Below are 18302 nucleotides of genomic sequence, written 5' to 3'. Positions count from 1 at the left end.
CATGATACGCACAGCATTATGCATCGCAAAGAAAACTATCCTTGTGAACTGAAAAACCAAAAATAATCTGTGTATTCAGCAGTTTAGGAATTTCTTAGTTGACCACATCAGTAGTGAGACAATGTCTGCCTCCTCAAAGAACTATTTAGCTGAATCTCATTCCCTCTGGTCCCCTGTGCTTAGATCACTTAGTGTAGGTGGAGGACTGTGACCTCGTTGCTTTTGGGGTTGGAAAATGGCCGGAAGTGACTGGTGGTTGCGGGTTCTTTGTGGTTTCCCATGGTGCGGGGCCGGGCTGCTCTGCGGTGGGGGTGGCTCTGGGTCTGGCCCTGTCGGGGACTGTGGGTGCCAGCGGTTGGAGTCGCCTGGTGGCGGGGGGTGAGGCCACTGGTGACGCCTAGGTCCTGGGCCGGTCCTGGGCCGGGCGGCCGGGCTATTCCGGGGCGGGCTGGGCGGGGGTTCTGGGCTCTGGTGCCTGGGGGTGGTCCTCCTCCCTCCGGGGTGGTGGGCTCCGTATGTGCCGGGGGTCTGGGCCTGCCCGGATGTGCTGCCATGGTGTGGGTTGCTGCATGCCCTGGTGCCTGGTTGCCGCCCTGGGACCCAGGCTATGGCCCGGGGGCAGGAGGGCTGTAGGGGTTTGAAGGAGGGCTGAGTGGGATTCGGGGGATTATAGGGGGAGGTGCTGGGGTGTGAGACAGGGATGCTTGTAAGTTGTGTGTGTGTCTATGCTTTGGATGATGTTTGTGTGGGTGTGGGGGTATGTTTGTCTGCTTGCGTATGCATGTGCTAGGATGAGTGGGAGTGTGTCTGGGGAGTGAGAGTGGTAGGGTTGTATGCTGTGTGAGTGTTTATATTGTGTGGGTGGGGCTGAGGAGGCATGCATGTGTTAGGATGAGCGAGAGTGTGCAAGGAAATAGGTGTGTGCATGTGTTTCTGTGTGTGTTTGGGGTGGGGTTAAGTGCACTTGTGGGGGGGCCCTGGGCAGGCCTGGGGGTGGTGTGCCGTGGGTCTGCCGCTGTCCCTATCCTCTCATTCCCCGTTAGGCATGTGGAGGGGTGGGTACCTTCTCGGGTCGGTGACGGCTCACTGGCTGTGGTCCCTGAATGGCCCGGTCGTGGGGGGCAGTCTCTCCTGGCCTGTCTTGCCCTGAGGGACCTCCTGGGGAGCAGGGGTGCCTAATGCCACTAGAGGCTCAACATCTAGAGGGAAGTTTGTTCCCTCTGGACTTACATCCCCGGACCCCTCTTATTTTCCGCTCTCTCTGTCTCACACATACACGTAGGGAGTTGGGAGGCGTGGAGCCATGCGGGGTGGAGCGGAGGGGGCCATTCCGTGGTCTCTTTGGATGCACCCCATGGCGACTCGCCTCTCAATTTTAATCGCAGCGAGACACCAAAACACAAGAAACACAACACACAAACAACACCTGGTGGGCATGTCATGCGGTGCATGTCGGGTGTGGCCCGGCTCCCGGCTCATTGCGGTCACTGCCCCTCAATTTTAATTGCACACAACACACACTACATAAACAGTCAGGAGTGGGGAAGGAGAGGGTATTGGGGACCTCTCGCACCCCTGTTTCCCCAGGGTGTGGCTGGGGGCGAGCGGAGGGAGGTGGTTGCCCCGGGGCCGGGTCCCGGGGTGGCTGCGCTGGTGGGCTGCTGGCTCTGTGGGTGCTGGGTCGAGGGGAGGGGGGGGGGGTGCTAGGGGCTCGCTGTCCTCTGGTCTGCCTGAGGTGTCCCCCACAAGAGCATGGTGGGCGGGTTATGTGTGACGTGACTGTGTGATGGTGAGTGCTTGTGGGTATGGCACAGGGGAGGGTGTGAGTGTGGGGTTATATGGGGTGCAGATTGGAGTAGGTGGGGGGTTGGGGGAGGGGGTCGATGGCGCCCTGGTTCCCGGGGTGTGCGGCTGGAACATCGGGGTGTGTGCTGTCTGGGGGGGCCTGGTCGTCCTAGGCATGTTGCGAGCCCTCTGCCTTTGGGGGGTGGGGCAGTCTCCTGGGGCCCTGGGCGCTTTGCCTGGGCTGCCCTGGGTGGCCGGTCCCTGGTGGGGCCGGCGGCTGCCGATCTTGGCCCACTGGGACCTGTGTCCCAAGACTGTGGGGGGCTCTTGCTGGGGCACTCCTCTGCCGCCCTTCGGGTGGGGCTGGAGTCATTTTCGTGGTGGAGTAGCTTGGGTTAGTGCTCCGGGGCTGCTGCTGAGGGCCTGGGTCTCTGGGCTGCCCTGGTCTGCCTCTCACCTCTGTAGAGGCGTGGTCGCATTTGCACGATCTCACTCACCACTCTTCATCACTAATCATTCCTTATTCCTCATGCTCTGCATGCTGACACAGTCACTGAGTTGTCCAGTGGGTTTATATACTAAGAGATAATTCTTTTTTTATTTTTCCTGTGAGTTAGTATCTGCTAGCTGTTATGCTACTTTCATGATATGTCTTTTTGATTTGGTTATTATTTAAAAACTCTTAATGACTAGCAGCTCTGGTTTTTTGTGTGTGTGTGCGTGTTTCTGTTTTTGTTTTTGTAAAAGTTGTAGGAAATTTTCTGGTGTGTTCATGTACAGGTGTACCAGTTTGTTGTCTGGTGATGGTGTGGATTGAAGGGTCGTTTCCTTCTATCTATGATCTTTTTGTCTCCTTTCTTCTTTCCCTTTTGCATCTTTTTGCTATTTTCCATCTTTTTCTGTCCCCTCCGGTCAGGTCCAGCAAGATAACAAAGTAAATAAATAAATAAATGAATCAGATTATCAAGAGGAGCCTTACCAATAGGCCTCCCCTTGGCAGAGCAAATTTGTTCAGCACGATACAGCAACCAGATTATCATTTTGCTTGCTATGATGCTGGACAGGACAAGTTAAAAAAAAAAAGTTAAAATCATTTATTAAAATCCTGTTGTATTTAAAATGTACATAGATAAAAAAACAGGAGGGAGGCTTGGGTGGTCTATAAATTGTAATGCATAAAACAGGCGGGTTGCTAAAAACAACAGCATGATGCTCAGATGTAGATTATTTATTTATTTGGACATACAACTATATACATGCAGGACTCCTTCATCCTCATGACGGAGGGGAGTATCACTTGCATGTCAAGATTGGACTGAATTCTCCGGAGGTCACAGAAATTCATGTCAATTTTGAAAAACCTGATGGGAATGAGATTTTGCATCAGCGACCCTTCAAAGAAATGCTGAATAAATAATGTGGATGTTTTGGGGACAGAAGTGTGGACATTCTACATCAGCCAGTCCATTTCCTTTGGCTCACCTGCCTGGTCAGCTGATGATGCATGGTGAGTCATCAGGATAGACTTAACTACATAGTTAACTCAACAGTTTTAATTCATCTACATATTGTCTACAACACTGTTGAGGAGAGTAAGGCAGAGTACTAAAAAACCTACATGTTGAACTGGGACAAAGCATCTCATAATATTGCAGGAAGTGAGAAATAAACGCTCATGATTTTTCATTGAACACCAAACTTGTTCTTCTCAGGTCCAAGCTGGCAGTAGGAATTGGAATTAAACGGCAGGATGTACGTGGACGTCCATAAACTCAAACTGTCACTGCAAATAAACAGCATTCACATTAATGATGCAAGATTAATGAACCAACACACACATAACCATATTTTAGGTGTGTTAGCAGCTGCACACTTCCAGACATCTGCAGGCTGTTTAGCATCAAGGGGGCGGGGCCAGCTCCATGGTTGGTTGGAGAGAGATGAGACCTCCTCCCTGGGGATGTACACCACACCCATCTGACAGCAAACACTCTGTTCTGTTTCTTCGTCCTGGAGATTAAAGAGCTGCTGGGTGACAACTGGTGAGTTTAATGTTTCATCTTTTAACATTTAGATCGCATCATTTCAAATCACATGATCTGCTTTTCACATTTCTGGTAACAAGCTTCTCCATTGTGTTTATAATAAAAAATACATGCTGAGGAAATGTAACTTTTCTTTGTTTTCTCACCGTTCTTATTTGACCTGTTTGACTTGTTTTACAATTGGGAATATGGAAGAACATGGAAATATAATAATGTGGTAACCGGAGTCAGATTAAACCCAGATTTTTCCTTCAGTTCATGTGTGAAAAAGCTAGAGGCCCCAAATTCCCTGAAACATAGTTTTCTCAAGTAAAACTGGGTAGAAATTAGATTCCTGTTAAAAATAATTAAGTTTGGGTCTAATTTATTTTGGGCAACTTTAGTGGATATTTAGGTCACATCTTCATCATGCTATTTTTAAAAACACTTTAATTTATCAACATTTTTCATTTGTTGTAACTTATTGTGGAATCATGAGAAAAGTGAAACGCGGAGGTAGAGCAAACACTGTCACCTAAATGTTGCTACCTTTTGCATGAAATCCTATTTGTCACATACCAGATAAACTGGGATGAAGCATCCAGCACATGTTCATAGTTCCAAGAGTCTGACTTTTTATGATCTGTCCTCCTTGTGTCCAACTTGAATTTACTCTCCAGATTAATTTCACCATGAACACTCACTCGACTCCTGGCCCATGGATCCAGACTTCAGCCCGAACGGTTCCTCCTGATTCGGAGCTTGTGACAAAGATCGGGCAGAATGGTACATCCACCAGCTCACGAGGTTCCTTAGAAGGACCAGCATACGTTTACAAAACTGACCAAGGCATGAATATATATCAGAACCATTCCAATCCCAGCCTTTGGTTGTGATCAGAGATGAGGTCAACCTCACCACACGGGTCAGGGAGAAAAGTACAACCAAATGCAAAATATGATTACCGAGGGAATCAAGCCATTATATTATCAAGTATAATAACTCCCCATAGTTTTTCATTCAACTTTAAATTTTATAAAACAACTTGATGGCTTCTGTAAATTAGTTTGTTTTTCATGTTTTTATTAGTAGACCACCGGTCTCAAAGTCCAGTCCTCGTGCGCCGCGGTCCTGCAGGTTTTTGTTGTTTCCCTGCTCCCACACACCTGACTGAAGAAGTTGGTCAATCATTCGACTCGAACAGGGAAAAAACAGCAACCTGTGGGATGGCAGCCCCGGAGGACCAGAGTTTACACCCCTGGTATAGCTTCAAGCTTCAAACACACTTGTAACCTAACTTCAGTGTTTCCACTGATTCAGCCAGTAGAGGACATTTAATGTGTTAATTATGAATATTTATCTAATATTTACGTTTCAGCTTGATAAGTAAAGTGTGTGATTAGCTCAGTTATTAATAAAGGAGGCTGTCCTGGTCTGTGCGGCAGGGTGTGTCTTATCAGCCTGATGTCAGAGACCAGTACAAGAGGAACTGCGCGTGATGCCTCTGGGGGTGTTGCCACGGAGATAAGAAGTGACACACTCATACACACTGGTCCTCGTTTCTACCGCAGGGCCGAAGGGGCCAATGCAGTCTATAAACAACCCCCCACCAAGATGTCATTCATACTATGCACATGCAGCCAATCTGCCAGATTAAACTGCGTTTAGTCTCCAGTAAAATGAGATGGAAATGCTTTTAACATGTTTGTCTGTAGTCAGACATGCACTTCCATGTTAATATGTTTCATACATCATCATATAAACGCCACAAAAATCTTAGAGAGAATCAGACTAAATAACAAAATAGGAGGAGTAAATAAAGTTCAGATTGAAAAATGAAGAGGACCGTGCTGTAGAAATGATTAAAAATGCATTAATTTAATTATTATATTCAAATTTTCTTTTTTAAGTCAGACTTTTCTATAGCTACTTAATTTCACCCATTTTACGAGGAGTATTAGGGTCACCTATATTTTGATGTTTTTTCTCGACATTTTGAGTTTATTCTCTGAGTTGGGGGGGGATTCTCAGTGTGGCCCTAATACTCTGTCATACATATTTTAACATAAACTGAATACATAAAAAGAAAGAAGTGTTTGACTGTATGAGAGGTAAATCAGCTGCAGTGTCCTGCTAATTACATACATGCAGTGTTCCAGTCTGAAATCTGCGGAATATGAACTTTGAAGATAGATCCAAAGAAAACATGTTTTAATCAATTCCTGTTCAAAGGAAGCACTGCATTGTTTTGTTTAACAGTCAAAAGTCTGGATACACTTTCCCATTGGATTTAATGGGAAAACGTGTCCAAACCTTTCACTGGTAGTGTACTTTATGAAGAAGTAAACATTTAGTGAATTCAACATGTTTTTATGTCTTTACAGCTCATTACAATGACACTGGAGATTTTGCAGCCTTAATTGGAGGTGAGACTTAAGCTTTTTTCTTCCTGTATTCGACTATAAAACCATAAAATAACATCTAGAAATGTGGCCATATTCTTGTTTTAAAATTGTATCATCATTAAAATTAAAGCAACACACGTTTAACAGCCACAACTTTGAAAGCAACTGGGCACCACTGTGAAGGTCTGCCTGCTGCTGCACAGGGCCTGACCGGAGATGCCCGAACATGTCTGGCAACTGATGACTAGGGTCACATTTTTTACCAGCAGAACATGGATCATGAATGTGATTAGCCCATCCTTTTGTCATGACTTATTGGTGTATTTTGAGTATTCCATAATGAAGTGGATATGTTGCTCTAGTCCAACTCCAAGTTACCCTAACCCCCCCAATAAGACAGCAGCTGTTGAGGAAGCCCATATTTGGTGATGCAGAGTGGATTACAGAGAAAGCAGCAAATATGTTTTCACAGTAGCTGAAGAACTCTCTGAATCTGGAGGGAATATTTTCCACCTGAGGATAATGGTCGTCTAACGAAGGTGAAAGTGATTCTTCTGTTAGAAATCACGTGCATCCTGCATCCGTCCATAGTAATAACTGAGGTCGGGAAGGCAGAATTCCAATATTTAGGAGAGTTTCCATGGCTGGGACAAATGGCAGCCGAGGCAGCAGAGTTGGAAAACGTAGCTCTGAAACATCTGTGGGAGTTCCAGGTAGAGCTATAAACATCCATGATGATGATGATGATGATGGATGGATTTGACAGATGAGGAAGAGCATCACAGGTGGATCAGACATTTGGGTGAGGCTACTGGGTACTTTAGAAACTAAGATTTGATAAATACTAAACCCAGTGATTTTATAGGTATATAGTTCATATGGTAAATGGACTGCACTTATACAGCCCTTTTCCAGTCATCTCGCCCACTCAAAGCACTCTACACTGCATGCACCGATTCCGACTGGCAGACAACTGCTCTTCCTCCTGAGCTGCAGATGCTCCTTGTGTAGTTTATAGTGAAAGTTCTGGAATCTAGTATGGCTGTCAGCCTGTGATGCCACAACACAACACTAGATGGTTATTTTTACTGCCATCAACTCTGGTTCATTCAACTTTCTGTTGAAGAAGTCGTTGTTTGACTCAGAGGGAGTGTTCCACTCTCCTCTGTTTGAGATGTATGGATATGACTTTGGAGGGGCTGACTCACATTCAGGCCACATCACACTTTTACAAGAACTATTCTGGTTCAGGAGGTCATGTCTTGAAGAACTATGTCATCTGCAAACCATAGCAAAGTTATCCTGAAGTTCTTACACATCTTTCACAAACTAAACAAACAAGAATTATGACCATGACAAGGAGAGGCCTGATAGAGACAAACCCATGAATGGATATGACTTTATGCTGAGATGTGGACACACCTCTTCCTTTGGTTATCCAAGGTTTCCATGAGGGACACCAGGGTAAGCCTTTTCCAAGACCATGAAACACATGTGGACTGGATAGTAAAATTCCTATTCATATTGAATTTGTGAATTTGATTTAATGTTCAGTCGGAGTCTTCATCCGACACCCTGGAGTAAACTTTACTTTGTGATCCCCAATGGTTGGAGCACACTTTCTGGTCATGTTTTGAAAAACTAGGGACCAGCAGGCTGTTCTTTTCCCAGGCCTCCATGTGAAATAGAAGAGGCATATCAGCAAAGAAAGCCCCACAACAACCACAGCCTTCAGGAGAAATCATGTCCACTGGGAAAAGCCCTAATTTCCCTTCCTGTCTTATGAAACAGGTTAACAGATTTTACATGACAGGGGTTCTCACCATGTTTCCAATTCACTTACACTCCTTTTTTCAGTTTACTGGGTTTGTCTGGCAGCCTTCCCACTGGCAAATACAACCAAAGTGTCCAAGATAAGTCTGATGCTCATCAGCCTTTGGCCCAAAATGACTTGCTACTAAATATAATTATGATTCATTTTATATTTGAACAAGGTTTTCGTTATGGACAATCTATAACTCGTAGACAAGTCCAGTATCAAAATACAGCTCAGGGTCATATCAGGAAGGTCGTTTCTTATAGTTACAACCCTCTATGTGGATTGTCAACAAGACAATGAAGTCACCCGGGAGAATAACGGCGTTCCCAGGTGGTGCCCTCTTTAGGACACATGCCAGATACTCCAGCAGGTAGTGCAAACGGTTGCTCAGTGCATCAGCAAAAGTTAGACTGCCTTCTTGCACTTTGCAGGCACATAATGCAACCCCTCCACTCAGAAGCCAGAATCTGTGTTTAACAGGAGGCTTTTGTGTATCCTCACATCCACCTAGTACAACCCTGCACTGGGAATATTTTTCCAGAGACCACTGATGCATGTATTTTTGCCAAGATATCTCTGGTTGGCACTGGTAATCAACACGTCATGACCACCCTGCCATCCAGCTCAACCCTTGGCATGCCATACATTTCCATTTTTTATTATTTTTGGATCAATGTTATTAAAACCTGACATCAACACATTACAGACTCCAGGTGAAAATGTAACATTTCAGTTAAAATGTGTGCTGAGTTTTGAAATTGCTGTATCTCATTTTGATGTTTTCTTCTATCTTCATAGGAATAGTCTGCACTGTGCTGCTGTTGTTCATCTGTACTATTGCAGTCCTGCTGTGGTGCCTTTCCAGACAAAAAGGCTCGTATGTCACCAACGAGACTGACGTCGACGATGAGGATGATGATGATGATGGCAATGATGGTGAATCTGTTGGATCTGATACAGCGCTTCAGTCTAAGCAACCTCTAACGGCCAAAGAGGAAGACTAGAATAAAGAAATGATGCAACCTGTTACAATCAAGTATCAGACCGATGAGCTTGGTAGATGTGTTGCAGGAAGAAACAGGATAGATTATTTCTGATTTTCATAAGTAGCCCTCTTCTAAAGGTTAGCAGCTGGACACGTCGCCGTCCCCGAGCAAAACATAACAGCGTGAATATTCAGAACCTGGACTTTCATTATATCTTCTCCATCTGGAAATAATTATGTTCTGATCTGATGTTTAGGTTTACCTGTACCTTACCTTAAAGGTCAAGGACCAACACATCACCTTGGGTAGATTTGCTTTTAGTTAACACTCAGCTAGGCAAATCAATGCGGCTCCGTCTCATTTCAGCTTGTTCTCAGATTTTATTCAGAAAGAAGTTTTATGTTGAATGTTCTGATAATTAAATGTTACCGAGAAAATGAGAATAATTAATCAGGCAAATAAAAACAAAGGCAGTTAGAGACGAATATTCTGCTAAACATCACATGGCGGAGGAAACATCTTAACCAATCAGCTGTGGAATGAGAGCCAGGATCATCACTCCTGGATATAAGAAGCCAGCATGTATGCCTGGATGTGAGGGAGTTTCAAAAATAATTTAAAATGCTGATAATGTGTTCAGCCTCCGTTTGTATTCGATGGGAGAAACTTCCCTCGAGGAAGTTCCTTTTCACGTGGGGGGGTTTGGGATATTCTGCTGTGTGGTGGGAACTCAAACATCTTTTGGAAAGTTTTATTAAAGTTGGTGAGTGGATCATGGACAAAAGGATCAATAAGGTAATAATTAAAAAAAAGGTTTTTAAAAATCTGTACACTTGTAAGATTTTTTTAAAACCACTTTCTTTGAAAAGATATACAAATACATTTAAAAACAGATCATTTAAAAAAAAAACAGCAAGAATGAAAATAAAAACATATTGCTAATTATTTTTGTAAAGTCCTGCCATGTCATCTCATAGTTGTCCCAATAAATCTGGAATGATTTATCTCCATGTTTCAAAAGAAAGACGTACATCATCATCATGGTTTTCCCAACATGCTGATAATCACTAGAAACTAGAAAATGTGATGTTTTTCAAATTCACACTGGCTCAATCTTGTTTTTTCTAACTCAGAAACCTATTTTTTTATTTAAATATAGGCTACCGACAAAAAAAAGCACTTTTTACAAAAAAAAGAAAACAAAAAAATTACAGCCTAAATGTTTTACTTTTGAAGATAGTGTATAGAAAGTGTGTTTGCTCTTCTTCTTGTTCAAGCTCATCTGAATTGTATTTAGTGATTACTTTTACAAGAATAAAGTTGACAGTTTTTGACTCTGTGGTTCGTTTTGTTTCAAGCTTCATTTGAAGAAACTGTTCAAGTGAAATTAAATTTAGTAGATTTTCTTGAGCAAAAAATATCAAAAGATCTTCTTGGGAATTATCCTACTCTGCACTGTTTGTTTATATTATTTTATATTATATAATTAATTCATATACATGACATACTGCATTGAGGTTTGGGGGACAAACCTGTCAAACTAAGAAAACTTCTTTGTTTATAATAAAAGAAAGTCACTAGAATATTGACTAATTAACCTTATAAGTTCATATGTGCTCCCTGTGTTTGCTCAAGTTGTTTCCCAGTTTTCTCCTACACTTCAAAAACATACTGTGAGGCCTTATACGTGGCTGTCAAATAACCACTGCCAAAGCATCTGTCACTGCTTTTACGTGTTTACCCGGTAATGACAGATGACCAGCACACATAGTCTAACTGTCATGGTTGCTGCTCTGCTAGGCGTACAGCTCCTCATCACGCTCATCTGCTCCACCTGGTGCAGCCCTGATTACTCACTCTGTTCACCTGCTCTCCTCCCTACTTAAGCTCACTCCAGTCCTTGCTTCCCTGCCAGATGGTCAGCATTGTTTTCCCTTGTTAATGTCCAGCGTTTACTGTTGTTTCCTGATTCCTGTGTTTGACCCAGTTATGGCCCTTGGACTTCTCTTGCCTCATCCCCTGTCGGACTGCTCCTGCCTTGTGCTCTCCTGGATTTTGACCTGTTTTGGAACGACCACCGATATTCGCCTGCCCCAGCTAAGTAGTCTGCCTCCTACCCCTGTTTATGACTCTTGGCTTCTTAAATCTCTGCTCGTTTGGATTGTGGATCATCCTGACTGTTTCTGGAGTCCTTTCAGGATATTATTCCCTGCTTTACCTGAGGAAGGCGCCACCGCTTCCTACTGGACCAAACCCTGCTCATCTCCTCCATTACCCGGACTGAATAAATTACTTTCTTGGAATCTATCACTGTGTGTGTGGCTGAATTTCCGGGTCCTCAGGGAGACACCATTACACTAACACGCTTCATACCAAATAGCTTTATGTGTCCAAGGATAAAGTAAATAGAGACATATTGTATTGATTACATTTTGTATAAAACCAACAATTTGTGAGCTCATAAACATACTTTCAGTATAAACTTAGTTTCCTTTATTGGGGTAACATGTTTTGTACTCTATGTTGCATTCCACTATGCTATAGAGATATCACCTTCTGTTTTTTTTAATTTAGTTGGTCAAATGAGTTCAAACTTAATGAAAAACCCATCAATGTCTCGTCAAAAGCAAGACAATGAAACTTTTGTTTAAGCAGTTGTATGATTTTCTTCAATTGCTACACTGATGTGCAATAAATTTAAAAAGTAGCCTATACATGAATGCATGCTTCAGGTTTTTTGGCTTAAAGCAAATTAATATCTCACCTTCAATTACAAACTTTGATGCCTTTTGTCGAACTTCATTTTTTTTTTTTTTTAATTCCAGTAGGGTACTGTTTTTTGGCAATGTGGTTCAAAATACTTTGGTAAAGAAAGGGATGCAGAAAATAAATTGTTCCTATGACGTAATGTGATGTTGACCTACGAGTAATAAATAGGTTAGAGTTTATTTAAATACTTTAAACTGTGAAACGTTAAAATACTTTATCATCAGCCATAAACGTGAATTAATGAAATCATGACATTAATACTGTGTGTATGAAAGAGACCACAAGGATGAAACTTCACTTTTGTGAGTTTATCTAAAGTTTATATTTTAACTGCAAAATACCAAAGTTGCACTTATCCTTTCATTTGTTACCTGTCACCATAATCTCATATAACCAGTGTTATATTTATCAGTTCAGGCTTTAGAAGCAGAAAAGATGTTGCAGGTTGACTCATTAGGCATTCAGGACAATAAAGAAGTGACTGGTTTTATCTGAGCTGCTCTATCAGAGCTCTGCACAGATGAGAGTAGACTGGATCCAAAAGTCTTCCCAGTCTGGAACATTAACAAGTCGACTATCAGATGACATAAATAACAGTAGTTTTAAAAAAAAATGAAGTTATGTGACATTAATTGAGTGTGAAAACCATGTATGTTACTGCAACCTATTTGATCAAGTTTACTGTTTGTTGTTGTTTTTTTTGTTTTTTTTTTAAATCAGAAAACCAAAAGCAAAGTTTTCCTTTGCTTTTCTTTCTAAACCCAACATAAAAAGGGAGTGAATCTTACCTTTTGTGAATCTTACCTGTGGACAGATTGTACACATTACCAATGTTTATGATCACAGTTTTATAGATTAGCATTGTGTCTGTGTTAAATGGTCCACCTGGCACTTCTTCTAATGCAGCACTGCACATTGCCGCTATTCTTCCTGAGAAGTAGTAGTAGTGCTCTCACTAAAGACTTAATGTAAAGGTCGTATCTTGGATTTAGCCTGCTGCTCTGGTATCATTGATTGTAAATCTCATGTGCTCCCTTACACTGACCATAGGCTCATTACTTTCAATGTCAACCTGCTTCTGTCCAAAATCATGCTCCCCCGTACCATCTCATTTTGCAATGTTAAGGACATCAACACTGACACTTTTTCGTCTGACATCAACAATTTTCCCAGTCCAAATGCCAACTGCTCACCTGATGACCTGGTTTCTCACTAAAACAATCTCCATACTCCTTTGAATAGTGATGCTCCACTGAAAACCAGATCGGTCTCATTCACCCGCTCTGCGCCCTGGTTCACTCCTGCCCTCCGTCACCTCAAATCCCAAAGACATCATCTGGAACCACTCTCAACAAAACTGGACTCACTATACACAAAGAAATGTACAATAATCATGTAATACTATACAAGGACAGTCTTTCTTTAGTAAAATCCGCTTACTACTCTGGTTTAATTCAGTCTAGTCAACACAACTCCAAAACTCTCTTCTCTCTCTTCACCAATATTACAAAACTCTCTTCCCCACCACATGCAATCCATTCACTTCTGTAACTCACTTCCTTTCTTTGTTTAAAAAATCTCTGACATTCACCAACACCTGGCCTCGTGGGGAGCTGCAGTCTCTGGAGGGGACTTAACTGCCCCCTACTCATCCCTCATAACCACATTCTCCAGCTTTATCCTCCCCTCTGTCCAAGCCATCTCTGAATTTATCCTCAAATCCAAACCCTCTACTTGTCTGCTTGATCCAGTCCCTACAACTCTGGTTAAAACCTGCCTCTCTTCACTTGCTCCCAGGGCTCGAAATACACCGGGGCTTTTGGGGGAGCCCTATTTTCATGCATGTGTCACGACTTCACAAGTCACATGCATGCGCATATATTAGTGCATGTAGCAAGGTCAAAAATATAGCAACTAGCAAAACAAAAAAAAAAACAAAAAAGAAAAACGCTCTGCTATAACTGTATGCAGCTTGTTTAAACAGAAACAGGGACAGAGGGTCTTTTAACAATCACAAAAGAAAGCACATCAACTGGTTGTTGTATGGAGGATCACGACACACAACAAGCAAACAAAGCTGCTGTTCATGGTGCTGAAGGAAACAGAACGGATCACCTGCATCATTTGGAAGATTTAATTAGTTAAATGAATGAATAAACACATAAAGCACACAAATTAATGCTATTCTTTTCAAGAAACACCAGGAACCTTATTAAAAATTTAATGTAACCTTAGAGTCGACTATTTTTAGGGCTCAGCTGAATGTCTTTAAGGGAGCTCCTCTGCCTTTTCAGGGGAGCCGAGCTCCCCTTAGCTCCCCCGTAATTTGAACCCTGCTTGCTCCCCTCATCACCAACATCATTCACTCCTCTCTAATCTCTGGAACTGTCCCTCTTGCACTCAAGACCACTACAGTTACACCTATCTTGAAAAAACCTGTCTTGGACCCCACTAATTTCTACAACCAAAGTTCAATTTCCAATTTACCCTTCATTTTCAAAATCCTTGAAAAATCTTTTGCTTCTCAACTTGATAACCATCTCATCATTAACAATATTTATGAGCAATTTCAATCCGGTTTCCATTCCCTTCACAGTACTGAAACAACACTCTTCAAAATCTCCAATGACCTTCTGATAGCTTCAGATTATGGTTTACTATCTATTCTCATCCTTCTTGACCTCACAGCAGCATTTGACGCCATCTCTCACAGCACTGTCCTTGACAGACTATCATCTATCGGAGTCACTCACAGCCCCCTCGCTTGGTTCACTTCTTACCTTTCTGGCTGCACACAATTCATTCGACTGGAAACCTTTGTATCAAACTCTTTCCCTGTCTCTGCTGGTGTACCCAGGGGTCTGTCCTGGGGCCCCTCCTCTTCATTGCCTACATTCTTCCACTCAGTTACATTTTTCACAGACACAATATTAATTTTCTTTGCTTACCAGAAGACACCCAGCTCTACCTCCCTACCAAACCATCATCTTCACTTCTACCAACCTTCATTCCTACAGGTTACATTCCACATTCCCTCAAAATCGAACAGTTTTTCCATTTCCATAAATGACTCAAATGGTGATCCCTCCCCTCAGGTAAAGAGTCTGGGTGTTGTCCTCCCACATGAACAATATTGCCCTGTCTGCATACTTTCATTTAAGAAACATTTCTTGCCTCCGCCCTTCTCTCACCCCCCACACCACTGCCATCCTTGTCCACAGCCTTGTTAATTCCTGTATTGACTACTGCAACCCACTTCTCTTTGGTCTCCACACTGAAGTTTTAAAATATTATTTGTTGGATTTAAAAGATTTGTTCACCACCTGTAAATCAATCATCAGAAGAGTGTTCAAAAATCCACATTTTTAAAAGAAGGCAAAAACACCAGAGTTTGAGTAGAATTGACAATTCTTTGTTAAGCCAGTAATAAGAAAACAATACATATCTTCTCGAGAAGGAGGCCTGTTAGCCTTAGCATCTGGTCCACTAATACACAGAAGTGTCGGGAACCTTCGGTTCAGCCAAAAGACCCGCCTACCTAAATTATCCTCCTCATTTATAGTGATACAAAGCATTGTGGCTATGTGCGTGCATGTGGTGCGCATTCATGTGAATGTGTATTTTGCAAGGTGGTCCCTCCTTCTTCCGTCACTTTTCTTCCCAGGCTGTTTTCTTCTTTCCCACAGTCAGTTGGGTGAGATCTGCAAAACAAGTTTTATTCTCCCTATTTCTGCTTATTTGTTATCTTCTCAGTAGCTTTCTCTTGCTGGGCACCAGAACAATTTTCAAGGTCCCTTGCCACCCTCCCAGCACTGAACCCAGTAACCCTGTCTCCTGTTTATGTGAATGCACTATCTGTAACCTGCAAAGCAATGATAACAATTAAGCTGTAGTTCTATTAGTTAAAGGCAGAGCCTAATGCATGTTACTAAAATCTAAGGATAAAATGTAAATGAATAAATGAATAAGAATGCTTAAATAAGTAAATGAATAATAAATGAGTAAATGAATGAGAATGCTTATAAAATATTTGCAACAACACCAAATCCCTCCACAAACTGCAGCACCTCCAAAACTCTGCAGCTCGTATCATTACACGAACCTCTACCACTCATCACATCACCCCCATCTTGCAACAACTTCACTGGCTCCCCATAAAAGAAAAAATTCACAAGCACTTCACTATCTGTTCCCATCATGAATATTTGATCTCCTGCACATCGCTACTCCTGTTTGTTCACTTCGCTTCTCCTTCTCTCTCCAACTTCTTGTCCCCCCTGCCCACCTCTGCAATATGGGGAGCAGAGCATTCAGCCGCTCTGCACCCCACCTCTGGAACTCTCTTCCCCCTGATATCCATACCATAGACTCTTTTCAACTCTTCAAATCACAACTCAAAACACACTTGTTCAGACAGTCCTACATCATCTAATCACACACTCACCATCTTTATGTTGTCCTCTGTTCTGTTTTGTTTTGTACTTATTGTTTTTAACCATTCTAGTATTCTTTTGTACAGTGTCCTTGGGTGTTTTGAACTACACTTTTAAATGAAATTTATTAGGGTCCGAGCCATACGAAGTATGGAAGGACCCTATTGTTGTTCAAATGTTTATTCTCCTTCTAAGCATTTTGAGCCTAAATATCACCCCCTAAACACCCATGAAAAGTTGTGAAATTTGGCACACACATCAAACGAAAAATTCGATATTCTAAGGTCCGCATACACTTCAATGCAAAATTGGCTCAACAGTGCCACCTAGACACAAAAAAAATGCCCAAATGAATGGGGTCCCGAATGTCTACTTTGATGTAGGAAGACGAAACTTGGCACACACCTGTACCACCCCGAGTTGAGCAAAAAAGTCAATTGAACACCTGTTGCCATGGCAAATGGACGTACACGCCATTTTTTGCCCATTTTTTTCACTTTACACACATCCTATTTGAACGAACTAGTCTGAGGGCATTCATGCAAGTGACTCCAAACTTGGTGGGAAGCTTCCTGACAAGTTGGGGACCAAACAATATTCAAATCTTTCTAATAGGAGAAAGCGTGTTACCGTGGCAACCGATGGAAAAAAGCCTTCTCGCTATGAAACACGGTTAGCTCATATCTCCATAGAAATACATGGGATCAGCACCAAAGTTGACAGTTTTCATACTTCATACTCGTCCTTAACAAATTACAACACCTGTTGCCATGGCAACATAGCATGTTAGCTAGCATGTTAGCAAAAAATGCTAACTAGGTATATCAACATTTCAGATTCTCAGCTGGATGTTTCACCATGTTACATACAATGTTAGCAGGTTACCTAACATGCTAGGAAAAGGTGTATGAGATGGGTAGCGGGGTCAAAAGGCTCGGACCCGATGTATGTCGCTTCCGACTTTAATTATTATTATTGTGGAGATCACAGCAGAGTCTGGCAGAAGGTGGATTCGCTGCTTGAGAAGATCCTTTCCTCGCTGCGTCGCTAGACATGATATCTGATGTGATGTCGATGAAAATATGTGGCCAGACAGACAAGAATGTCTTGATGCAATGGATTGATTTAGTATGTTCAGTTACATACAGTCAGTGTTGGGAGTAATGCATTACAAAGTAGTGTGTAGCAACTAAGGAAAAAGAAAAATTAAGCTGTAGTGTCTGAGACACAGGCTTTTGGTTAGTGGCGATGTTTGCAATATTTTCAGTTCAGTTCAGTTTCAGTTCAAACTTGTGGTGAAAGATGCTGCTCGCCGGTCAGTGGAAGGATTCCTTCAGCAGCCGACCCACCTAAACAAGCTAAGCTTTTTTCAACATTTCCTGGAGCCGGTAAGACAGAAATGAACAAGCTAGTTGCAGGGTTCATTGTAGGAGACATGCTCCCCCTGTCGACTATTGAATCGCCCAGGTTTAGAAAAATACTAGATAAAATGATTATGAGACAAGTGTGGCCATTTCTTCCCACAGACAGGGATGTTGTTCTTGTGGTTTTAAAACCATTTTGTATACAATATACAGTAAACACTATGCAGACAGGCAGGGATGATTCAGCTATGATGTTTGTCCATGTCTACACAGTGAATTAAGAAATGGTAAAGTAAAGTAAAAAGTAGTGACGTTCCTTTTCAAATGCAGTAACGAGTAAAATAATTTCAATACAATTTACAGAAGTAATGAGTAACTAGTAATTAATACTTTATTAGAGTAACTACCCCAACACTGCATACAGTACAGTAATATGTAGGTACTGTTACAGTAGTATATTGTTTACAGTTGTGCACAACTCTACCCAAGGGCTGATACTCATTAATTCAGTTGTATATAAGTGACTGGAGTGTAGTTTTTTTTTATAATGGTGTGAACAAATTATTGTACGATAGCAAAGAGCTTATGAAGTGAAAATGTAAAATAAATGGATTGTGTGTCATGTGTTCAGTTACCCTGCTAGCAACAATAACGTGTAACTTTATTCTTGTTTTCAAATGGCTGTACATCTAGTGTGTAGTGCTGTCTTGGGCATTT

General features: G+C 42.2%; 1 protein-coding gene across 2 annotated transcripts; it reads left to right on the top strand.

Annotated features, from left to right (window-relative positions):
* Positions 1–3722: 3722 nt before the first annotated feature.
* On the top strand, positions 3723–9688 carry LOC121640271 (cell adhesion molecule 2-like). 2 transcript variants are annotated; one of them, XM_041985974.1, is made up of 4 exons: positions 3723–3827; positions 4490–4658; positions 6194–6235; positions 8832–9688. In XM_041985974.1, the coding sequence occupies exons 2-4, from the start codon at positions 4502–4504 to the stop codon at positions 9035–9037; spliced, it is 405 nt and encodes a 134-aa protein (XP_041841908.1). In that variant the 5' UTR covers positions 3723–3827; positions 4490–4501; the 3' UTR covers positions 9038–9688. The 2 variants fall into 2 exon arrangements, with proteins under 2 accessions (XP_041841908.1, XP_041841909.1); XM_041985975.1 differs by having other exon boundaries at positions 3725–3827; positions 4490–4595.
* The last annotated feature ends 8614 nt before the right edge of the window (positions 9689–18302 follow it).

Source organism: Melanotaenia boesemani, chromosome 5, assembly GCF_017639745.1.
Source record: "Melanotaenia boesemani isolate fMelBoe1 chromosome 5, fMelBoe1.pri, whole genome shotgun sequence".
Taxonomy (NCBI): domain Eukaryota; kingdom Metazoa; phylum Chordata; class Actinopteri; order Atheriniformes; family Melanotaeniidae; genus Melanotaenia; species Melanotaenia boesemani.
Note: the sequence above shows the minus strand (reverse complement) of the source record. Positions and strands in the feature narration are given on the sequence as shown.